This window comes from Cryptomeria japonica, chromosome 7 (assembly GCF_030272615.1).
Source record: "Cryptomeria japonica chromosome 7, Sugi_1.0, whole genome shotgun sequence".
NCBI lineage: Eukaryota > Viridiplantae > Streptophyta > Pinopsida > Cupressales > Cupressaceae > Cryptomeria > Cryptomeria japonica.
In genome coordinates, this window is record NC_081411.1 from 661284811 (window position 1) to 661311232 (window position 26422).

The following is a 26422-nucleotide window of genomic DNA, read 5'->3' on the forward strand; positions in this document are numbered from 1 at the left end:
ATCTTCCTTTTCCAAAAATTTTGCACATACCAAACCATCTTTCGTTCCAAAGGAGAAGGATAATAAACCCTTTCTGAAGGGGTCATCGCTCGATGAAGCCACAAGACAAGAACTCAAAAGGAAGAAGCTTTGTTTCACCTGCAAGGAGCCATGGGAACCAGGACACCGATGTTTGGGCAAAGGAAAGATTCACTATATTGAAGTGATGTCCGATGGAGAAGAGGAGCATGAGGAAAGTGAACCCCCAAGGGAAGAATCTGCCGAAGAAACCAACCTGGCAGAGAGAATCTCCACATTGGTACGGAGGGGGGGTGTCATTGCCACACTGATGGGTATGTTGGCATTACAATAGAAAGGAGATTGTTGGCATTTCAATAAGGATATTGAGAAGGTTGTTGGAGATTGTTGATATAACTAAAGAAGGATGATTACTGTCTTAATAATATTATTTTGTCATTGATGTCAAGAAATTGATTTTCTGATTCGGTATGATGTTGCCATATCTTGAGAAATATGTGTTGATGAGTATTAGGAGGTCGGTAAGTGACACAGAAAGAATGTGATAATAAAGGGGAGATATAAGTTATTCAATGGGCAACTATTACCGAGTTAGACAATGATGAGATCATGTTGTTTTGATTGTTTTGATATCCTACACATGTTGTTGATTATAAGTTTAATACTATATTATGTCACCGAGCAAGGAACCTAGTCGATAAACCCTAAGGTACCTAGTCGGTAAACCCTAAGGTTATCGATATCGGTTAACGAAGGCAGAATGTCTACCGAGCGAAGTTCAGTATTAACCGAGTAACAACCGAATTATAATAGATCGCATTGGATGGATAAAAACATTATTTAATGAAGGATGCTGATGAGCTGGAGATGAATAAATGATTGGTTTGTCGCACAAAAAGTTTGTTAAGAATCTACAGCAATGAAAATACAGGAGGAAGATCTACAACACAGATTGAACCGCAATAACCTAGCACAAGTTCCTAGGAAGGAATGCAAGTTCCAAGGCAAGGTAAAACGTTTTCAGATCAAAGGATACATTGAACCTAGTCAAGTTTGATGATCTGATGGCTAAGATTGATCATGGGAAATGTGATCAAGGAGATTAAGCGGTCAGAAATTGTTTATAAATAAGGAATTGTTGATAAACACTACATGTGAGCAAATGTATGCACAGTGATGCTACAGGAATGTTTACCGAGCTCAGAAGCTTGAAGATCTGATTGAGGAACAGATTGAGAAGCCCAGCAAGCCCATCAAGGGATTAGATAAGTCTTATGACAAGATTGTTTTGAGCAAATAAGAATCTGCTTTAGCATTTCAGATGTGAAGTTGCAGATATATTTTATTACTGTTGTTTATTTTGTAAGTGACAGGAAATCTCTTAACCGAGTGGACCTAACAGTCTTGTTTGTAAACCCTCTAGCAAGGTAACATTCTAAATGAGTGTTTGAAATCCTTTGACAAGGTCACTTCTAACAAAGTGCAAGACTCTATCAAGTCTGAGGGAAATCCCTTAACCGGGTCACATCTAGCAATGTGTTTGTAATCTTTAACAGGATTTGCTTTTAACCGAGCATACTCTAGAAGGGTATATTTCTTAGTGGGTCCGAAATCCCATAGTGGTTTTTCCCTATTTGGGTTTCCACGTTAAATCTAGTGTTATATGTGTTGTGATGTTATCTGTTCATGAGTTTGAATGTTTTACAGTTTTGGTTATGTATTCTGAAGTATAAGCTACTGAGGTTGAATCTGTTGAATATATTAAAGATTAAGTTTGTATGATTCACCCCCCCCCCCTCTCATCTTCTTTACTATTAGCATCAGAGCTTTACAGGGTACCCCAAGGTGCAATGTATTTAGAGTACGTGGTACACTCCAAGGGCAACGAGTTCTTGTTATGCTCGATAGTGGGGCCTCGCTCAACTTCATAAACTCATCACTCGTCACCCGAAGGGGTTTGTGTACAAAGGAGCATGAAGGGTTCGATGTCAAGGTGGCAGGAGGCAATCTCCTATCATGCACTCACCTGGTTCCGCAACTGAGCATCACCATGGGAAATTACACGATGACCGACGATTTCTTTGTTGTAGATCTAGATGACACGGATGTCATATTGGGCATTCAATGGATGGAGACCCTCGACCAATACATGCAGAACTTCAAAAGGATGGAGTTCTCATTCGAGGTGGATGGCAGGAAGGTGGTTCTCAGGGGAATGTCGAATGGCGGCCTGACGTAGATTTCCGCCAAAAGGATGGAAGCCATCTTCAGACATGATGAAGTAGTCCGAGCAGCACATTGCTTGATCTCAACAAAACCTGTGAAAGAGCAACCAACCTACTACCAGGATGAGGAACTTCAGTCGGTTTTGGATGAGCATAGTTTGATCTTCGCTGATATTCCACCTAGTATAACCCCACATCGAGGGTTCGAGCATACCATCGAGTTGGAGGAAGGAGCAAAACCCGTTATTACCACACCCTATCGCCACCCGAAGAAGTTCAAAGATGAGATTGAGAAAACGATCCAGGAACTCCTCGATAAAGGACGGATCCGGCCCAGCTCTAGCCCCTTTGCGTCCTTGGTGGTACTGGTGAAGAAGAAGGACGGAAGTCTCAAAATGTGTATCGACTATCGTGCACTGAACAAGAAGACTATCAAGAATAGATACTCCATTCCCAGGATCGATGAGCTACTGGACGAACTACATGGCGCAATCTATTTCTCCAAGATTGATCTCCGCTCCAGCTACCATCAGATCCGTATGAGGGAGCAAGATGTGGAAAAGACAGCCTTTCGTTGCCATTACGGACACACTAAGTTCTTGGTCATGCCGTTCGGATTAACCAATGCTCCGGCAACTTTTCAGTCCTGCATGAACAACATCTTCAACAAGCAACTGCGTAAGTTCCTATTGGTATTCTTCGATGACATACTCATCTACAGCAAGACCTGGGAGGAACATGTGGGGCATTTGGATGAAGTATTGGAGATTATGGAATCACAATCACTATATGCCAAAAGGTCCAAATGTGAATTTGGAATGACCGAGGTCCTATACTTGGGTCACGTCATCAGCGCCCAAGGGGTACAAGTTCACCAGGAGAAGATTCAAGCCATTTTGGATTGGCCTCCACCCAAGACTCTCTCGGAGATGCGTGGATTTTTTGGTTGTGCAGTTATTATAGAAGGTTTGTGAAAGGATTTTCACAGCTTGGGGCACCACTAACAGATCTAACAAAGAAAGGATCCTTCCGTTGGAATGCGCAAGCGCAACAGACCTTCGACAAATTAAAAGAAGTTATGAGTACGTGTCCGGTTCTGGCACTACTAGACTTCACTCGCACATACATCCTGGAGTGTGATGCCTTGGGGGAAGGCATTGGAGCAGTGTTGAAGCAAGACCATCATCCCATTGCGTTCGAGAGTCGGAAGCTCTCAAGAGTTGAGCGGTTGTATTCCATCTACGACAAGGAGATGCTCACCATCATACACGCACTGACGAAGTTTCGGCAGTACCTCGTCGGAGCAAATTTTGTTGTGCGGACAGACCACAATAGCTTGCGATACTTCTTGGAGCAGAGGGATCTGAATGAACGACAACAGAAATGGGTGAGCAAAGTCCAGGCATTTGATTTCAACATTGAATATGTGAAGGGCAAGAATAACGTGGTCGTTGATGCCTTGTCAAGAAGGCCTGCCATATGTTCTTTATCCCAAATTTCGGCGAACTAGAAGGAATACCTGTTGGTTGAATACTCCAAGAACACTTTTGCCTACGAACTGATGGATGGTCAAGTGCAGGATGACTGATGCAAGGTGGTTGACGACATCATTTATTACAAGGACTAAATTTATCTGATACCCAAATCCAAGATGAAGGAAAAGATTTTGAAGGATATGCACGACTCTCCCTTGGTTGGACACCCAAAATACTTGAAAACCTACAGACAGATCCGTAAAAGGTTTTCCTGGAAGGGGCTTAAGAACGACGTCCTGCAATATGTTCGGGAATGCTCCACCTGTCAACAGAACAAATCTGAGCATAACCTACCAGCCGAAATGTTGCAACCACTGCCAATTCCCGACCAGAAATGGGATAGCATCTCGATGGATTTCATTACTGGGCTCCCCAGAGTGCAAGGAAAGGATTGCATTTTTGTCATAGTTGACCGCTTGACCAAGTATGCACATTTTTTTGCCATCCCCACAGGATATCAAGCAGTTCAAGTGGCCGAGTTGTTCTTCCGTGAGGTATTCCGCCTACATGGTCTACCGCGAAACATAGTCAATGACAAGGATAGCCGTTTTCTGAGTACCTTCTAGATGGAGTTATTTCGATTGGCAGGAACCGAGTTGTCACCCAGCACGAGCTACCATCCATAGAGAGACGAACAGACCGAGATTGTGCACAAATGGCGGGAGGGTTATCTCAGGAACTACGTCTCAGCTCAACAAAAGGCTTGGGTTCTCTGGTTACATTTGGGTGAACACTGTTACAACACCACTTATCACATGTCGATAGGCATGCCACCTTTCAAAGCACTGTACGGTTATGAACCTTCTTCATTTGTTGACCTGGCATTGGGAGACAGACATGCACCGATGGCCAAAGATTGGCTTCAAGAGAGTTTAGACATCCTGACATCTCTCAAAGACAACCTGCAGAGGGCTCAGAACCAGCAAAAGATGTATGTTGACCGACACCGGATTGAGCGGAATTTTGAGGTTGGCGATCTGGTTTACCTCTGACTTCAACCGCACAGACAATCCTCCTTGAAGACAAGTGGTAAGGAGAAGCTGAAGCCGTGTTTCTATGGACCCTACAGGGTGGTTCGGAGAGCGGGTGAAGTTGCCTACGAGTTGGAGCTTCCTGAGGGGAGTCGGATTCACAATGTTTTTCACGTATCATGTCTGAAGAAGGCCGTCGGGCAGTGCGTCACAGTGTCCAAGGATCTGCCACCCATCGACGAATAAGGGAAACTAATTCTGGAGCCGGCGAAGATCATCGATGTCAAAGAAAAGAGGTTGAGAACACGCACAATCAAGGAGTTCCTTGTACGCTGGAAGAATCTACCCATCGAGGATGTCACTTGGGAAGGTGAGCAAATTCTGGAACATCCAAGCCTGCAATTGCTTGAGGGCAAGCAATTTTTGGCCCAGGAGGATTGTGATGTCCCCGATATAATTAAATAATAAATCTAATTACTTTATTGTAAGGCACCTAATTTAATAACAAATCTTTCGGGCCCTTTTATTTAATTAGATTAGGCAAGTTTGGGGTGGTCGTGTCGACCCGTTTGTAACCCTTTGGGAAGTTTCCCGGAGCCCATATATATGGTCGTGTTAGTCATTGTTGTAGGTATGCGAATTTTGGTATTTTTCTCTATTGTGCGAATTCCTGTTGGAGTTCTGTTATCCTCCATTTCGGAGGTGAAAGACCCTCCCTATTTGGTATTTGCAGTTTTGGTGAGATTCACCTCTCACCCTATTCTGTCTTTGTACTCGTTCCGGATTTGGCAAATCTTGGATCTCATCATTGTTTACTTTCTCTAGTTGCGTATCTGTTAATCTAGTTGCGTATCTGTTAATTTGGGAATTCCTAATATTTAGAATCCATTACTCACGGATATCACCACACAACCGTTGAAGCTCACCATAAGGGTATTCCACCGTACCTCTGCACCTTCACCGTACGGTCTCACATCGTATTGCCACCCCTCCTCTTCTCACCACCGTACGGCCTGCTTGACTCCACTGTACGTCCTACCTTGACTCCACCATACGGCCTGTTTTCACCCCACCGTACAACCCTTACACAATACGACCCTCACTCCACGGTACGTCATTTACACCGTACGACCCCCCTCCTCTTGCCACCGTACGACCACTCCTCTCCCACCATACGGTCTATCCACCATACAACCTTTCCCCCGCCAGTTCAATAGTCCCTTCGCCTTTGCCAGTTACACCGTACAGTCAAGGAACATTACATTTATACACAGACGCCTAGGGAGTTGGTTGCTAAGTGCTAAAAATGCCTCTCTCAAGTGTGACTTGGATTGTGTGTGGAGATTGAAGACATTGGAGCTTTAGAGGGGATGTTCCTAAATGAAAGCATTTAGTGAGAGGTATGTGAGAGTTTCCTGTGCTTTGTACGTGGAGGTGGAAGTGCCCTGAGGTATAGAGACCAGACCAAACTAAGAGATTAAATCTTTATCAGCATGCTGGTGTATCTCCTAAACTGTGCTAACCTTCAAAGGTATTAAGGTGTTGCTGAGATATTTGTAGCAGAGGCGATTTTCCAAGTGTTCAACCTGCTGTTAGAGTCAAAGTATGTATATCTGCTTACTGTAATTTTTGGAGATAGCAAATTGTGTAATAAATTTATAGTCATTCTTTGTTTTGCAATTCAATCTATTTCAGTTGGTTTACAATTTGAATATTTATGTGCACTCCTACTGTTACTAAATTTGTTCAAACATTGAACAAACCTATGCAAAATCAGAAGAATACTTAGCATGCCAATTGTTTGACATAATGCTAATTGAGAAAGAGTGTTAAAAAGGTGCAAAATTATGGGGTAGAACAAAGGTAGTTCCTTACAATGGTATCGGGGCTGGTGCACCTACCAGCCTATGTTGTTAAGAGATGTTTGGCAAAAGTGTGTATCAGATCTTGGTGTAATTGAGTTGCATGTTGTCATGCCCCTGTAAAATAAATACATGATCACAGCTTCTATCACAGCATCTAAAATCACAGCCTCTTTTAATACTAAACCTGGACAATAGAAATAAATAGGAGGCCCACCCAAGTAATAGGAGAAACAATTAATTAGGGGCCGACCTAAAGAAAGGTATTATTAACCATGCCCAAGAATATATTTTTCCTAAGAGGGCTGACTGACAAGGTAAGGTTACTACGATTTCTGGCAAGGCCGAACTGCTTACGTGGAGCGCCACCTTTGAAAAGGATAAAATCAAATATAATTAAATTAAACAAGGCCGACCCTTTTAGAAAGGTCACCTCCCTTGGACAAGGGGATCATTTGAAAGCTATAAATACAAGATGTATGGGGGAAAATTATAAAATATCACTGGGGATTTAGAGCAGATCTTAAGGTAGGTCTGAGGTGGATTTATGATCAGATTTTAAGGAAAATTATTGCAGATCTATTAGCAGACTTATAAGCAGATCTGAAGTTATTGAAAGCAGATTTTATGAGCAGACTTTAAGAAACTGTATCAGCATATCTTAGGAAGAAGAACAGAGTTGATATTAGATGGTCAGATTAAGGCATACAGCAGTTTGATATTATTATTGTGATTTTAGGGCAAAAACTAGGGCATTTAAAAAGCGGACATTAAAAATGGTATCAGAGCATGATTCTGCCAGCCTGAGGGGCATTACAACCTGTATTTGGTGTGTATAAATAAGAAGTTATTGGAGATCATTTTATCATGGATTCAACTGATATTATTCCAATTAAAAAGCAGATCTGAGCAGACTTAGAGAACAGAATCAAAGGCAAATTGTAGTAAATCAAAAAGCAGAATTAATGGCGATTTGTAGCAGACCTAAGATCAGAATTAAGGAGCCTAATGAGAAGCTTTTTGAAGGTTTAATAAGCAAATTATTTCAGACTTTCTGAGCAGATTTAGCAGACCTTATGAGTATAGAACATCGAAGTTCATGAGCAGATTCTAAAAGCAATTTATTGCAGACATTTTCCAGATTTATGTGCACACATTTTCCAGACTTGTGAGCAGATTTAAGCAGATTTGTGAACAGATTGTATCAGACCCTCTTGAACAGAAATTTTTGAAGAACATTGAGCAGATTTTGAAGGTGTTTAGCTGCAGGTCTTAAAGGCGAATATGTACAGACCTTTGAATAGAGTATAAGCAGATTTAAGAAGCAATTTTTTTGAGCAAATTGGTAAAGAGGTTCAGAACTGATTGAACAAGGAGATCAATCATTTATCCTTTTATTTCTTTGGAGGTTGGTGCCTCATTTTTTAAAAGATTGATGTCTTCCTGAGTAGGTGCTCAATTGTGGGGATTGGTGTCCCCTGGGTGTTAATGCTCAGTTGGCACACCAAGTTTAAAGACCGTGACAGTAGTTAATGTATGAGTTTAAACATGAACTCATGCTGCAATGACAGTTTTACAGGAGAAATATCAGTTATTACAATGAATAAAGATCATTAGGAAAATCTAAGATTGTTGGAACAATCCAAGGATTTGGTCTATATGGAAAACTTCAAGAACATAGTTGCATACTTATATCAAGGGCAGAGTTGAAAGATAAAATGACAGTCCATAGAAAGTGATAGAGAAAGGCCAACCATGTGTTGCATGGATGAAGGTATGACAGTCCAAAAAGAGATTGGTGACTATCTAAACCAAGAAGAGGACACAAGAGGTACAAGGGTTTTAAGAATTAACCTTACACGAAAGGGTAATGAGAAGTGACAGTCCTATGACAGACAATAAGCAAGTTAGATTACCCTAAGGGATGGAACTGGTCATAGTTGGACGTTCCTACCTATTGTGGGATAAGAAGCAAATTAGATGTAACTAGTCATAGTTGGACGTTCCTGCCTCTTGTGGGCCAAGTGATGAATTGACTACCCCAAGGGATGGAACTAGTCATAGTTGGACATTCATGCCTCTCGTGGGCCAAGTGATGAATTGATTAACCCAAGGGATGGAACTGGTCATAGTTGGACATTCCTGCATCTTCTGGGCCAGGTCATGAATTGATTACCCCAGGGGATGGAACTGGTCATAGTTGGGCATTCCTACCTCTTGTGGGCCAAGTAATGAATTGATTACCCCAACAAATGGAACTGGTCATATTTGGACATCCCTACTGCTTGTGGAATAATGATTATCCCAAGGGATGGAATTGGTCATAGTTGGACATTCCTACTGCTTGTGGAATAATGATTACCCCAAGGGATGGAAATGGTCATAGTTGGACGTTCCTATCACTTGTGGGATAAGAGCGAGTTGCCATGAGGAGTGGCTTCGGGTGGACATATCATGTTTCCTTCCCCAAACCCTAATGTGTTTGGATGCTAGGGTAAATCTATGGATACATTCTAGTCAAAGAGAAGGGATCTAACAGTGCATATATATTCCCATGTATGCTTTGTGTCTGCATATATTCACGTGTATGCTTTGTGTCCACATATATTCATGTGTATGCTCCATGATTTTTATGTGCATGCTCCATGTTTGGCATGCCTACAACATAAATATCTATGAATATTGTAAATGTATTCCTCATGAGATTTCTATTTTAGGTTGATCTAGAATATGAGAATAATAAGAGTGAACCAAAAGAGATAAAATCTCTTTAGGAAAGAGCATTGCATTTAAGGTCATAGATGTGTGTCAAGCTTCTAATCCGCTTCTCAATATATGGGAAGTTCATCTTTTGTCTCAAAGAGATATCCATAGAAACAACCAAAACAGTTCTTACGATTACAATTGATGAGAGAAAACTTGTTTTAACATTACAAATATTCAAGGATTAGTTAGGGATCCTTGCATTGAAAAAGATTTGGTTAAAACTATGTCATTGCTTGAGGACAAGCAATTTTGGGAAGGACGGACTGTCGTGCCCCTATAAAATAAATACATGATCACAGCTTCTATTGCAGCATCTAAAATCACAGCCTCTTTTAATACTAAACCTGGACGATAGGAATAAATATAAGGCCGACCCAAGTAATAGGAGAAATAATTAATTAGGGGCCCACCTAAAGAAAGGTATTATTAGCCACACCCAAAAAAATATTTCTTCCTAAGAGGGCCAAACTGACAAGGTAGGGTTATTAAAATTTCTGGCAAGGCCGACCAATAGTAAAGTTGAATGATAACAACAAATTGATGATGGTCGACCTGCTTATGTGGAGCGCCACCTTTGAAAAGAATAAAATAAGATAGAATTAAATTAAACAAGGCCGACCCTTTTAGAAAGGTCACCTCGCTTGGCCAAAGGGATCGTTTGAAAGCTATATGTACAAGTTGTATGAGGGAAAATTATAAAATATTACTGGGTATTTAGAGCAGATCTAGACCAGACCATAGGGCAGGTTTGAGGTAGATTTATGATCAGATTTTAAGGCAAATTATTGCAGATCTATTAGCAGACTCATAAGAAGATCTTAAGTTATTGAAATCGGATTTTATGAGCAGACTTAAAAGAAACTGTATAAGACAATCTTAGGAAGAAGAACAGACTTGATGTTAGATGGTCAGATTAAGGCATACAGCAGTTTGATATTATAATTGTGATTTTAGGGTAAAAACTAGGGCATTTAAAAAGGGGACATTACACGTGAGTTTTCAAAGACAAAATCATGGATGACAGAATGAATTATTTGTTGGAATGTAATGTCCCCTTTTTGAAATATGATTTAATAATAAATAATTATAATAAAATTAAAATATAAAATAATAATAATAATAAGGGAGTGACCCATGTAATATAGTGGTTGAAACACTTGCTTGGTGAAAGCGCCACAAAGGTTCAAATCCTTGCTGGGCTGCTATGCTCACAGGCTTTGTGCTTTCACTGGGCTGGTGGGCTCATGGATTTGAACAGCAATAGTGTTCGGCACCTTAAGAAGTGCCAATTACAAAGCAAAAAAAAAAATAATATAATATAATTATAAGTTCCTAACATTGTAGAACATGCCATAAATTTATTTTTTACTATCATGTTGAAAATTTTATTTGGAGATCAGTATGTGCTAGCGGAAGGGTTGAGAACTTGCATAAACTTCCATCAAAATGAGTGGTTGTTTGAAGAGTCAATATCCAAAATTTGGTAAGGTATGGGCTACTATTATATGATGCTAATATTGTTGATGATAAATTTGCCACTAACATTTTAAATGGAAATGTGAATAATGTCAAGCATGTGCCAAGGGATGATTTCAGAGAGTTCATCAACATCCTACAAAATAAATTGATGTTTATCTTTTGGATACTTAAAGTGCCATAGAATGTATGTTGCTACTATAAGATCACTCATCTACTACATTTTGGGTCTACCAGACAAATCCAAAAGGCTGCAAAAGACTTTTCACAGGTTACGGTAATGATTGCGTCTTTGGTTATGCATTTTCATATTATGCATCTTAGCAAAGTTCAAGCGGAAGAAAGATATTTTTCCAAAAGATGTATTGGCTGTGGTATTGATTGTATTGGCTGTTATAGCAGTCTAGATAGCACCAAAAATCAAATTCATATCATCAGCCAATGCATTAGAAGTATCATATACAAGTTGCCCAATGACAGTGTTTTCTAGCTAGAGATCCAAGATACTATTTGACTTCCAGTGAGAGATTGTCTTGGAGATGTTTCAAGGAGTTAATCATCAAGCATATTACTAAGTTTCCTAACGTGGGCCGTAGAACATACCATAAATTTATTTTCTACTATCATGTTGAAAATTTTATTTGGAGATCAGTAAGTGCTAGTGGAAGGGTTGAGAAAGTGCATAAACTTCCATCAAAATGGGTTGTTGTTTGAAGAGTCAATATCCAAAGTTTGGGGGAGTATGGATACTGTTATATGATGCTAATTTTTGTCCCTCAATTATACCACTTATGTTCTAGATCAGATAGAGGTAAAATTTGGAGCAATTAATATTGTTTCCTTTGAGGAGTATCTCTATATTTCAAAAGTGAAAAAGGTTATTGCTTGGAAATTGTGTACTTGTTGTTATGGAGGATGCAATAAATGTTGTAACTTGTAACAGTCCTATAGGTTTCAAAAATCATATTTATATCATTAGGAGAAGTTGCAAGGTTTTTTGGTACAAGTTCCCCATTGTTTATGCAATCATACAAGTTGGGTGTCACTCGAAGAAAGATAAGTTTCTAGAGGAAGGAAATTGGAGAATGATGGCATGGGAAACTTGGTAATGCATCAAAATGGTCACAAACAGAGTCACTCAACATGGGTACACTTTTCAGGGAACTTTTAAAATGCATGGGAGGAAGATGCAACATCACACAAGTACAAGGTCATGATTTAATATGTAGTTGGATATGACAAATTATGTGGCATCAAAATCTTGGACTGTCATGGTTGCAATTGCTTGTCCAAGCAATTTTGGGAAGGGTGGACTTGTCATGTCCCCTTTTTTTCCAAAAATAGAAACTTACTAAAAATAGTAAGTCCCCACTATCCAAAAATAGTAAGCCAAGGTTATAGAACAGTTTAAAGAAAAAAATATCAATTTGATATGTTATTTGTTTGAAGCAAATCAAATTTATCAAAAAAAATATATTAAATTAATGTCCTATTTGGTGGCATTTTTTTTGGAAAGCTTCCTTGCATCTTTGGCTAAGTTTGAATTTGTTTCCTTCTCAAAAGATTTTTAATTTGAATAGCTTTCCCCCTTTTTGGCGTGAGCATTTGGGGAAAGTTCACTTGGATGGTTTGTTGGCTTTTAGTGTTAATTGGTAGTTTTGAAAAGTTGGCAACTCAAGGAGAGTTTGGAGACACTTGGCAAAGGAAAGTTTCCTTTTCCTTGGAAGTTGGATTTTGGCACCCATTTTGGTTTGAATTTGGATATATTAAGAAATTGGACTTTTGAAATTCATCCATGTTGCAGATTTTATCAAAGCTTTTGCTTGTTTCTTCAGTGACTGATAAACCAGTGGAGAAAGAGATTGTTGGACAGGATGTTCATAGTTTCCAGGTGATCTAAGGACGTGTTGACGTGTATTTTATACACAATCATACACAGAATAAAATACCAATAGGTATCTTATCCTCTCTTGAGAAAATACTCTCTAACTGCTGAAGATCTGCAAAAAGGATCAGTTAGATGGACTCCAAGGTTCTTTTAGTGGGGTCTCCACGTGTGGACAAGCTTTTTTAGTGGTATGATGTGATTTGCTGTTTCCTCCAAGGGGTCTTACGTATTCAAAGCTCGAAGATTTTACTAATCTAAAAGGAACTTTTAAAAAAAAAAAAAAAAAAAAAAAGATAGGGTTTAAGAGGTCTAATCTAGCCTAACCCTATGAACGACTTAGCATGAATGAGATTTGGCAAGACTCAACCAACTTCAATTTTGCCATAAGATAACAACTCAATTGAAATTAGTGCGATCTTCTAAGGTAATAATGATGTTCAATGCATCAAAGACCAAGGACACTACTACGAAGGTACATATCCTAGATACGAAAATGCTTGAAGGTTAGGGACTCAAAATGTTCTCCAGTCGACCACGCAAGGCGTTCCTACAATCAGCAAGAAGCTAGTGGTTTGGATTGCGAATCCCACCAAATATCAAATCTCACACTTTAGTCTTTCAAATTAACAAACTACTTTGATTGAGCGTGATTCAAGTACATCCAACAACCATGAAGATAACTTAAGAAATTTGCAACAAAACACCATAACTTCAATATTTTATTGATTTCCAAGTCATCATATACAACAATTGCTTGAATTTCTCTCTTCAAGACTCAATCTTGCTACAAAATAAAAATTGCTTCTAACTCTAATCTCTCTATTTCACTCTTATCTGACTATTCGACTATTAACTATTACCAAATGAAATGAAAAATGGGGGTATAAATAGCATCCCCAGTTACAATGAAAGGTCCAGATTGAAAGTAAATCAACGGACAAGATCATGACACCTAAACCCTAATTAGGGTTTGTTACAAATGACCTCCTTTTTACTAAACAATATTAAATACATAGCCAAATATTAAATTCGGCACAAAAATCTAGGAGGTATCAACCAATGAGAAATAAGATGTCATGTCATCTGTAACAACCTTTCATCTAGAATCTTATTCCCTTTCCAATTCTCTTTCTTAGCATATGCAATGAATTTTGTCACGATTCCTTCGATTTCTGTGATTGGAATCTCGGGAAGATTCTTGATACTCTCTTCTAAGTGGATGACCTGATCGAATGCATCTAGAAGAGCTGCGTCCCAAGTAGGTTCAAGTTCCTTAGTTCTATCAATCAGGAGCATGGTGGCATACATCTGATCATACTGCTCATCTGTAACATCTGCGTCCTTGCGAAAGATGATCTTGATTCTATCCTCAAATTCCTGGATATCCACATCTGTCTCGACCTCGATCCTTCTGCCAAGAATGGTACGAAGTACCTCAAATACTCTGTCCTGGATCGGATTGATCACCTCCTCAACTTGACCACATCTAACACTGATGTCCTCGAAGAGAACACTCTTTATATGGAGTAAGGTTGACCACTGAAACAAACTGTGAGAATCACCTTCTAAGATCCTCTCCTGCGCTAAAATTCTTCTGGATGTATGTCTTATTATTTTCAAGACAGGGATGACAACGTCCTTGGTATGGGCAAATGCAGCTACTGTTGCCATCAATCTGTGGATAATCTCAAGAACTTGGATAGCCTGATGAATGATCTTCGACATCCTTGTAACAAATTCTATGGCCACTGTATGAGATCTATCCATCCAACTACATGTACGCTGGACCAGGTTCCTGAATCTTTCTGCTTCATTGATCGATTGAAGGGGCAGTGCCTGCACTGGTGACCTAACTGGATCCTGACGTCCCAAAGGTTCATTGATGTGACTGAAATATGTCCTCCATGCACCGACCTCTCTCTCAAGCTTTCTATTCTTTTCCACCTCTTCTCTAAGCTTGTCCTTCAATGCCTCAAATGTGTCGGTAGCATCATCCATTGTCTGCTCTGCAGTGGATGGTCCTAACTCAAAAGTCTGTATATCATAATCCTCTGCTAGGATCTCACCCTCATATTTATCTGCTGCCGGTGTAGCTATCTGCAGTTTTCTAGACCCAGTCTCATCTCGAATCATCTTGGACATCTTTGTAGCCTTCTTCTTCTCTGTTGTCACATGTGAACGCCCAATAAGGCTCTCTAAATCAATTGCACTGTCCTCGTCCTCAATTACGATCACCTTAGTCAATCTTTCCTTCAACCAATCTGGGATATTCGATCTTGTCTCTTGAACTTGAATTTCTTTATGTACTATTTCTTCTTGTCTGGGAGGAGATGTCACTTCATTATCTTCTTCTAAATCATAGTCTTGGAGAGATCCATCTGACGAAACATGCTGTGTCTGTCCTTCCTCCTGTCTGTGATTCTGTACCATCGACTCCATGGACTCTTCCACTCGAACTGTTCTATTCTCTGGTCTGGAAGAAGTACCTGGTGTTTGATCTTTGTTGGCACCTTGCTTTTTCTTGGAAGACTCTTTCTTCTCTGATCTTTCTTTTCTCTTCGAACCTCTCGAATGGAGATTGCCCTCACTGGCACACCGAAGGTTACCTTCACCTGAATTCCTAGGATTAGGATTGCCTTCACTAACACTTGCTCCACCTTCGGCTGGTTTTTCTTCCAAAGTAAAAGACATAGCTACGCCTTGTTCTCTCAACTTCTGATGCTGAACGTCTACCCATCTGAGAGTACAAGACAAGACTGGTGCCATCAAATCATCTAAATCCACGACCTCGGGCTCATTCCAATTCAAACTTATTGTTTTGCTTTCTCTATCATATGAAGACTGGATGTGCCTGCCATTGTCTTGAGCTTGGTCGGCCACTCTTGGTCGGCCACTCTGTAAATCCTGCATTTCCTGATGAAATCCAAGGCAATCTAGAATGTATCTTTCGTTTCACTTCGAGATCATCTAGGAGGTTCATCATAAAATCTTCAATTTGGTGCTCATGTCTAAATCTTCTACCGACCGTCTCCTCTAAATGTCCATGTGGATCAAAGCTATTCCTCCAAGCAAAAGATGAAAAAGAATACAAGGCTAACTCCTTCTCTGCGTCATCCATGGCTAAGACATTAGGACATACCTCAACTGAATTACCCAAAATAATAGGTACCTGGACTCCATTCTGATGTCTGTGTCTGAATGCCTTCACATATGCTGCCAACTGCCTTGTTACTTCAAGTAACACAATTCTGTCTGTCGGGTACCTCGGCAACATGTATGGAGGTAAAGGACATCCATGCACTCTAATGTAAGTGAACTTGGGAAACTGAATGAACCAAGCACCGTACCTCTTGATGAACTCCTGGGCATCTTGAGATAATCTGTTGTGAATTCCACCTTGCAACGTCCTTGTGATGTTCATCGTGAAAGTATCATTGACTAACTTGTAGTTCTTCCCTGGCGGATGATGCAAGTAGGTATAGGATTCACAAGCTCTGACCTCGCCGGGTCCTCTTCCAATCACTCCTCTGTGAGGTAGTCCTGCGTACTCAACGCTCCTGATTAAGGCATAGATGACGTATGAACTCATGTGGAAGGACTTAGTAGCCCTGAGTCTCCTCAACTGTACGTCTAAGCAATGGCTAATTATCCTAGCCCAATGTATCGTACCCTTTCCTTGAACAATCACCTGGATGAAGTAAAACATCCACTTCTCAAAATAGAAGGCATGAGGTGCTCCTGTAACTCTGTTGAGCATGGTAATCAAATCTCTGTACTCCTCCTGGAAATCAATCCGATGCGGTGTGTTCGGTACCTTGCTTAGACGGGGACGACTCTTGAGTAGCCAGTTCTTGTTGATTATGCTTAGGCAAGCATCTGGATCATCATCGTACACTGATCTGGCTCCTTCAATGCTCTTGTATATCATGTCCCTGTGCTCTAGAAGATGGAAGGCTTCACTTATGGCTTCCTCTGAAAGGTACGCCAAAGTGTTTCCCTCATTGGACACAATTGTCCTGGACTGTGGATTGTAGTGACGGGCACACTCGATCATCAACTCGTGGCACTGAATAGCTGGAGGAAAACCGGCCGCCTTGATGATGCCACTCTCTATTATTCTCCGGGCGACAGGTGATGGCTTGCCAATGTAAGGGACCTCTCGGAACTTCTTCGTGCTAAAGTTCCCCAAGTTGGTATCTCCAATGTTGCTCCACTTTGACACGATCTTGGTCTCCACTTCTTCGGTCTTCTGATCTTCTTTCATGAGAGCCGAGCGGCTGGTGGATGCTCCCGCCTTTGGGGTCGCCATACCTACACAACATTTCATTATAAGAAATAGATTTTGCAATAAATAACGTAAATAAGAGAGATAAATTTTTAGGAAACATCATGATAAGTCTCTAGAGTTATCATTTCCTAAAATAAACGATTGAGCTAAGAGATTCAAAATTCAAAACTTCAAAATTTAAAATACGACGATGAATGAATAAAGCAATAATAATAAATCGCCATACCTCAATAGAGAGCTAACTCTAGAATGCAAAAACAAAATTCGCCTAGACAAAATTGAGGTATAAAATAATCTTCAATATGATCTCCTCAAAATTGACTTTGCCACCTTTGGATTTCAATGTGATCTTCAAGTATCGCCTTAGACGTGGTCTTAAATGATCTTCAAATTTGTCCTTGACAAATCGCTCAAACAAATCCTCCAAGTCTTTAGCAAATTCGCCTTAATGTATCCTCAAGTTCGCATTTGGTGTGGTCTTCAAATTCGCACCACCCTTTGATAACTAAGCGCCACCCTTGGTTTGAATTCGCACCACCTTTGAACACACTTCGCACTATATTCGCCTCTTCTCAATTCGCATGAAGAAAGGTAAAAATGATTATGTGAAAATGAAAATTTCCACTCCCCTTATATATAGCGCTCACACCTTTTCATCCCCTAGGCCGACTTGATTAAATAAAAATCATTTTTTAAATGATTTTCAATAAAATAACAAGGCCGACTTGCTTAATTGAGCGCTCCAAATCGATTTTTATAAATTAATTAATTAATTATTAATGCCTTGCGTTTTTTAAATGTGAATTTCGATTTTTAAATAAAGGCAAAAAATAATTAATAAAAGATAACGCCATATTAAATGCTAAATAAAATGGATATTCAATTTTTTAAATCGATTTAGCATTTGAGGAAAATTCGAATTGCTTACTTGGCGCCAAAATTGGAAGACAAAGGGACGTACCTCATCGCTCTGGTCCCTTGGAGAGGGACAGGAGCGATTCAACATTTTTGTCCTGATTTTGCATTTCTTACGTCCAACTCCTTCATCTCCACGTTGAAAATCGATCATCTTGATAGGTTCTTCGCATTTGATTGCTTTGCATGTGTGCTTAAGTGCCTTTTGAGTGTACATCGCCCTGGTCCTTATCCAAAGGACAGGAGCGATCTTCTTGTTTCCACGTTCATCTTGCATCTTTGCTCCTCGTTCTTTCATCGTTGGTGAATAACATCCTTTGTTCGTGTCTTTTGCGCTTATTCCATTTGCTCGCATGAAGTTTTGGGCGTATTTTAAGGGGTCATCGCCCTTGTCCCTTGGAGAGGGACAGGAGCGATCCATGTCCTTTTCCTTGACCTTGGCAACTTTACACTTTGATCTCCTTTGCAATGTCTTCTAGACGCCGTCCTTCGCTCTTCCTAACCTCGCTTTGCTTTGATCTTGAAGGAACGTGAGTATTTTGATAAGATCGCCCTGGTCCTTGTCCAAAGGACAGGAGCGATGTGAGGCTTTTACATTGTTTGGCGATGTTTGGACGTTGAAAACCCTTGCGAATTATCTTCATACGATGCCTTGGACCCTCTAAAACATTGCGAAGTCTTGTCCTTACGTAAATTTTGCATGAAATGACCAATGCATTCAACATCGCCCTGGTCCCTTCCTGAGGGACAGGAGCGATCTAGGCTATAGGGTGCGAATTTCATCATTGCGACGGCCTTTGAATGTTTGTGCTTGCTAAAAAAAAGTCTTGAAGTGTCCCTCGCCACCTTGACTTAACTTGGATCGTCTTTGAACTTGCGTAGGAAGCAACATCATCCTTGTATCGCCCTTGTCCCTTGGAGAGGGACAGGAGCGATCCTCGTTTTGTAGCCTTTACCTCACTTTGCCAGGTTCCAAGTTTATATTCAACGGACTCGTCCTTCTTCACTCCATTTGTCCATGCCTTGACATCATCTGTAACTTTGCAAGAAAATCATTTATATCAAAAATCGCTCTGGTCCCTTCCTGAGGGACAGGAGCGAACTAGACATTTAGGACCTTCGTGGACGTCCAAAAAATCTTCAATTTGTATTCAATGCGTCCATCTCATGTTTTCCCTTGTTTTTGAACGTAAACTTGCCTTGATTTTAGCTCGGATCCTGTCTAATGAAAGAAATCGCTCTGGTCCCTTGGAGAGGGACGAGAGCTACAAGGTACCTCGCCCTGGTCCCTTGGAGAGGGACAGGAGCGATATGGGCATTCTAGGTCATTCTCCTTCATTTTTGCATCTCAAATTATATTCATTTGGCAAAGCATCTTCCTTCGGACCCTTTCAAATTGTTAAGTCATCGAAATCTTGCAAGGACAAGGCGAAATTTGATTTGTAGCTCCGGTCCTTCACTGAGGGACAAGAGCGATTTTCCTCCTGGAGGCATTTCTGTGCTCATGAAAATCTTCAATTTATATTCAATGGAAAGATATTGCCGTTCTCCATCACTTCCAACTTGAAATTTGTCTGGACTCTGCAGGGATGATGAGATATTTGAAAATGAGCTCCCGTCCTTCACTGAGGGACAGGAGCGATTTTGCTCCTACAGGCCAAGATAACATGATTTTTCACATTTTAACACTTCACGAGGCGAAAACAAATCAATTCCAATGCCTAGGATCAAAAATCAAAAAGGTCAAAATTTGGTCAAAATATTCAATCGGACAAAAATCCACATTTCACTTTCAATACTTAGACAAATTTAAGCTCTGCATCAACATTCCAATTGAAGATTAGACCATTTTGGCGAATTCATTGCATTCAAAATTTGCATCCTAGAAAAGGAAGCTCAAAAGCTCTCAAAAACGACTGGATTTTGGCCTAAAAAGACAAAATTTAAAACACTAAGGCTTGACCCTAAATCCAGACGACCAACTAACTAACAAAATCCTAAAAACGAAAGCGAAAACGAGCGAAAAACAAGCAAAAAGAGGGGGTCCCCATTTGCGATGGGGCGATGTGTGAAATGGTCACAACAGGACGGAAGTCAGAGAATTACGAGGTAGTCTAAGTATGGGAGTCAACAATTACCAAAGTGTAGTCTCAATAGAGATTACCTATATGGTGAAAAAATTTAGATTTTCTCAGTGTATTTTACACTTTGTTTGCAGGAGGGTTTCAATAGTTAGAAGTGTGTTATTTGGGGTTTGAGTACTCTATTTGTTGCAGATGTTTATGGCAGCTTTGTGGATATAAGTTTGCTGCTATTTATTTGTATTTTTTGTTATTTTATCATAATAAACCTTGTAGTGAAGTTTGGAGAGTTTTCTTGCACGTTGGGTAAAGTTCAATGTGCATTCAGGTCTCAATTTACTTCCTGTTTTTTGACAAGTTGCAGCAAATGTAATTTACTGTTAGCAGCAATTTAAGACAACAAAAATGATGTATTTTAATGATGCAAAATTTATAATCATTATATATCAGTTTCATGAAGGTTTTGCTAAAGTCTGTGTGTTTTCAGAGTTCATTTCTATTGCCAGTTTCAATGTTTCTATTTCTTACAAATTTAATAAAGAAGCATCAAAAAGGTTTTTAGATCTAATAATTTATTTGTCAAGGGACGTTATCCAAATATGATGCCTTCTTGACCTTCTGATTCTGAAAGGTCTACCATAACAAACTTACAAAAATAGGGTCTTTCTTCTGTCAGAATACCTGACAATGTACTCTCACAATGTATAAACTCCGAAATGCTAAGTATAAGGTTACACCAAAGGCTACATGCAGGATTGTAAGGCTGCACAAAGGCAATACATGAGTGGGCACAACTGTGCATGCTGCTGAATGGGATGAGATTCATGACACAAAGACTTGTGCCAAGGCCAAAAGTATTGCACAAAAAAATGAAGCTGCACTATCCAGGCAAGAATGTGTCAGCCCACCAAAACAACCCCAATGCAAGCAAAAACAAAAACCAACAAACAAACAAGTTAAGCCAGTGCACAAAACTATGAACACACATGAACAAGTTAAGCATATGTGCAATATTAGGAAAGCATAAAATATTTTGGTGGTGAAATATTAGGCCATGCAGAGAATGTTCTCGCATCAATTGATCACTATAAGGAGATGCCACAACACACTTCCAAGTTCTCAAGGAATGCATGTAGCAACAAAAGGCCAAGCGATCAATGGACCCAAATAAGTGTCATTCATGGTTTTACTCGGGAAATTGTCCAGGCACATTGGCTGCCAGGCAAGATTGAAGAGAAGGTAGTGGAGCAAATAGAATGGGTATCGTAAGAGGTTCATAAAGAATTAAACACTAATTTCTCACCACTTGACATTTCGATGCAAAAAGAACTAGCCTTCCTTTCAAGAAGAAATCAACAAAAAAACATTTTGCAAAGTTAAAGGATAGATAAACAAATGCTTCTATACTTACACGTCTAGATTAACACATTCAACTTTGTGATTGATGTTAATAGGCATGATAGGGACACCTTGAGCTTTATCACCTTGTCTACTTTGCAAGCAAATTATTGTCTAAGGCAGAGACATACTAATAATACAATGAGATGGGAAGGACTTGGGAAGGTATAATGTTGTCAAATTGTTTTGCCTTTGTGTGGTAGCAAAACCTTCCATCTTCTATGTCAATCATCAAAATCTGATATATTTAATAAGCAAGCTAATAATCTCACAAGTAGATGATGGTACCTACTTCAAAAATTCACAGGAAAGATTATTGTAAGGCTTGGTATTCACCATTTGATGGTCAGTTAGTTGTCAAGGAGAAAATCATGTGAGCAACATGACTAGATATCAAATGCCTTTTTATACAACAAATTATTCCATATGGTTGTGCTACCATAATGTTAGGGAAGCACAAAGAAATTTCTATCAAGTTATAGCTTTTTGGAAGACATGAGAAAAATGGAGTGAGGAGATAAATTGCAGTAAACAATGAACCAACCCATGAAAGTGTCGTTTTTCTAAATGGGGACGCAATGTGTTATGGCCACATGCACTAAGAAGATCCAAGGAATACTCCAAAATGCACATTAGACCCCCCCAAGAGGGCATTTGGCAAGATTCAACTGCAAGAAAAGTTTCTACCCTAGGTTTTTAGTAGCTCATTCTATTTTTAGAGGCAAAAGAATAGGTTGTAGCCCATAACACTTGTCCATATAAAAGCTTAGGATAAGGCTGTAGCATCTAGTTTATGAGTGGATGCTGATTCAGAACAGCATGGAATGCTACACCATTGATATGGAAGACAATCAATGGCAACATTTGGAAGACCAACCATGAGATGAATTTTTTGGGATCAGATAGGACTGCAACAAAAGCTCTTCTGTCAGAACTTCGGCAGCCAACATCTTTATCAAGACGCAAAAGAATAGGTTGTAGCATGTGATATCTGTCCAGTGTCCACCTAATAGCTCAGAGTTGAGTTGAATCATCTGATTTAACAGTAGAACTAGATCCTGCTTCAGGATAGCAGAGCATGGTACAACTGTTGATATAGAACACAATCAATGGCAAGTTCAGGAGGTCAGATACAAGATGAATGCCATGGAGAACTGTCTCTGCTGATTTTTTTCATCTGTGCGATAATCTTCAGAAGAAAAAAAAAATGCCTTAGATGGCTGAAATTCCATGAAACGACCTTCAAGGCATCAATAACAGAATGGTGTTCAGGTCTCCAGCAATGCTCATGAAAAGGGTTGAGCATGCTCTCAGTGATTTGGCAACACCAAAGAAGAGCTTGCATGCTCTCAGGAGACATTTGCTCTAGCTGCTTGGAAGATGCCACACTGATCTGACTTCTGCTGCTTGTAAGTTTGATCACTGGCTTTGTGGTATTAACTCTTTCTTCTCTGTTCCGGTCTTTTTATATACAACTCTACAGTTGTATAATCTTGTGGTTTTTTTTAAGAAATGACTTTTAGTTCTGTATAGTCAAATATACCTGTCATTTCAGTTCTATCATCATAGATCAGAGTAGTATAGTAATCAATGAATATAGTTATGATTGAATTTGATAACTAGCGTCAGACCACACCTCTCTATTTATAAATAGGAATAGAACCCATAAATAATCGCTCTGGTTCTTTGAACCCATATTTTTAAGCCTCTTTTTTATATAATATATCACTTTATATCAAAAGAGAAACATCTATCTTGCGGATACTAACTTCAATACTTATGCCCTCAATTTTTACAGATTTCTGATACCTACTGGGTACAAGACAGACAAGGAGCACAAACACTCACTGAAATGCTTCTAAGAATTATTGGGGAGAACACATGCAGTTAAACAATCATTGGAAAGAATCCTTTTGATCACGTAATTTGCACAACAATATTTTTTGAAAAATGAATTAGATATGGTTTTAATTGCCAAGAAAACACTAAGTTTTGCACCATCTTGCTTAAGCTAATCTATTATGTACTGTTAAGGATATAAAAATGTAAGGATTTTACCCAACCATATATATTGACAATGGGATCACTCACCCTTGGTTGGGGATGAGATGGACCGCCTCGAAGAATTCTTTGAATATCTATAGGATAGTTAAAGAAAACAGCCCCAAAAAGATTCCTCTGCACGAAAGCAACTTCTCCATCTGAAACAATACACTTAAATACCAATTTACAAATGAATGTTATGAATGGCACAGAGTGGATACCAGAGAGTAAACTAGAAAAAACGACACAAAAGGATACAACACAAAGCCATTGATAGGGATCCCGATAATAGAGAGTGACTGTTCATTGCAGCATTGTTGTCTTTACACAAGGCTTGATCCCTTGTCATGAAATCCTCCAGTTGTTGCACTATTATTGTTGAAGGAATCACATTTTCCTGTGGTCCTTTGATTCCTTTGTTCTTCTTGTACTCAGTGTTAGATGAGTCATAAATAAGTTCACATGAATTCATACCAGTGCAAATCACCACCAATTGATTCATTTGATGGAGCAAAAGAATGGAATTGAAAAATGCAAGTACCTGAGATCTCACAACCAATACATGATCAGGATATCTGAAGTCCTAAACAGTTATCGCAATTTTTTCATGCTTGAAAACAGATTCTCCTACGCAATAAACAACAAATTACAGATTCCAACTTTTAACAATCAGGTAGAAAATATGATAGCAGATACCCTTGATCAAAAACACTATATCGTGGCAATGAACCTTAACAACTAACCAATCAAAATGTCCAAAGGATTGTGGTATAAAAACGATCGTGGGAATTCGTAAACTCCTTGTTGCAAGGTGTCACATAACCCTTGTGGGCATACTACAATATTGAGGTGTCGTGTAATGATTATGGGTACATTTAAGTGCAACCCATACACTCCTGTCGACAATTGACAAAGTTGAAATTGTCATGTAATGATTCTGGGTACATTGGAGTGAAAACCCTTGTTTGCAATTTTTACGAACAACATGACCAATGCTCGCAGATTTTATGAATGAGATTATGACAGCATGACCAATGTTTGAATTTTCAAAAAGTATGCAATCTCACATGTGTTTGTAGGTGATTTGTAAACAAGCCTAAAAACAAAACAAGTATAACCCCAACTATAACTTCTGTCCTGATTACAAGTAGTAAAATGTAGGGACAAAATGACTCCTCCCACAGCAAATATGATATTATTTTTTCGATGTATTAAAAAGAATAAATTCAAACCCTGGCAACGTACCTCAGGTTTCTTCAAGTCTAGTAACACAATGTTGAAGTGCTACTATACTTGGTGTACTAAACCAAAGTATGCAACCCTCAATATTTGATTAATTTTAAAACAACATAGATAAACAACAAAGTATGTAAAAGTTTACTAAACACAGATACATTCGGATAAATTTTTGAAAATAATCAAGCACTAAACCAGCGGCTGAAGAGCAATTGGTTTCCAAGCCCGTTCATACTAGACGCTGGCCTGAGTTGGATTCTCAAGTCCAACCGTTGGAACGCAGGAAATGGGCCCATTTCATAGACTTGGGTATAATGGTACATCACAGATATCCGCTGCGGTTTAAAAAGAAAAACAAAAGCAACAAAAATAAAGTATTACAAAGGGTTATAAATGACTTACATGCTGCAAAAATAGGGTAAAGGTGAGGGGTGGTGATTGGCCAGCCCAAAAGAAGGGATTCGTATCCATCAGCACCATCACCAGACTCACATCATCTGCATTTGTTAATAACAAACGTGGCCTTGAGTGTTTAAAATCTTTTACAACGAAAAAAAATAAGGAAAATAATTTGGAAAGTTGTACGAGTAATACCTCGAGGTGTGTTTGATCCCACAGACGCCATGGTGGTGCCCTTCATATTACAGTGAACTTGAAAATCTTCGATACTCAAATCAGAATGGTAAATTCAAGATACTGGTTTAATTGTTTTCGTATCAGTTAAGCTTTATTTTTTCTCGTTTGGCCAGTTATTGCATTAAGCCTCTTCTCCGCCTGAAACATCGGGCGCCTATATGCCCAGCACCGATTTCACCGGCGGCTACCAGACGGCTGTCTACCAAGACCCCTCTGAGGAAACACACGGCAAGCTCAAGACCGTCTGCTTCGAGGTGCTCAAGATGGCTCGTCCAAGGATCTCTCCCCAATTTGCCAGGGCTTTTGACGAGCTCAATGAAGTAAAAAAAGCATTCCAGAAACAAGGGAAGGTGTCCTTCAGCGACAATGTCGACAATTGCTATTCAATTTTCTGTGTCAGACCAATTATATAAACATTCATTCATTGAGAAGTCTCTGGACACGTCTGTTGTCCTGATTCAAATTGCCCCCGATTCTGGTTTATAAATATTGTGTTCGCGGCATTCTGGTTAACATTGCTTTCTTAAAGATTTGTTTGAATTTTTTTAAGTTCAAATGACTCTTAAATTTTAATGTCTTATTGGGGTATATGGCGTAGAGAATTCCTCAATGGCGCCATGGAGCAATGCTACCGACCAAGTAACATGTCGTTATGGTGATGAAGAAGCGACCGCTCATAAATAGGCTATAATTAATCACATACAGATATCCTTAAACAAAAAATTGATTTTGAATAAATTTGATGTATAGATGATTTGTAAATGTATTTATGTTTCAGTTTTTCTATAAGTATAAAAAATTGATTTTGAATAAATTTGACGTGTAGATGACAGGTAAATGCATTCATGTTTCAGTTTCTCTAAGTACAAAAAATTGATTTTGAATAAATTTGACATGTAGATGACAGGTAAATGCATTCATGTTTCAGTTTCTCTATAAGTATTATTTTATTACTCGAATAAAATAGAATCATTGCCACTTGTCTCTAAGTATATTAAGTATATGAAACTATTACATCTTTAATGAGAGTGAAAGAGTGCAGCATTATTCAACTCCATGTCCTTCTTGACAACTAATAAACATG

General features: G+C 39.3%; 1 protein-coding gene across 1 annotated transcript in view; it reads right to left on the reverse strand.

Moving 5' to 3' along the window:
* LOC131071193 (general transcription and DNA repair factor IIH subunit TFB4) overlaps window positions 1-25984 on the reverse strand; it is a 162251-nt gene extending 136267 nt beyond the window's left edge. Inside the window, exons 1-4 of the mRNA XM_058006912.2 lie at window positions 25297-25984; window positions 25105-25199; window positions 23725-24007; window positions 23515-23561 (exon numbers count right to left, since the gene is read on the reverse strand). Coding sequence (XP_057862895.1) covers window positions 23515-23561; window positions 23725-24007; window positions 25105-25199; window positions 25297-25342 — 471 coding nt within the window. The 5' untranslated portion in view covers window positions 25343-25984. The remainder of the gene's footprint in view (window positions 1-23514; window positions 23562-23724; window positions 24008-25104; window positions 25200-25296) is intronic.
* Window positions 25985-26422: the final 438 nt, after the last annotated feature.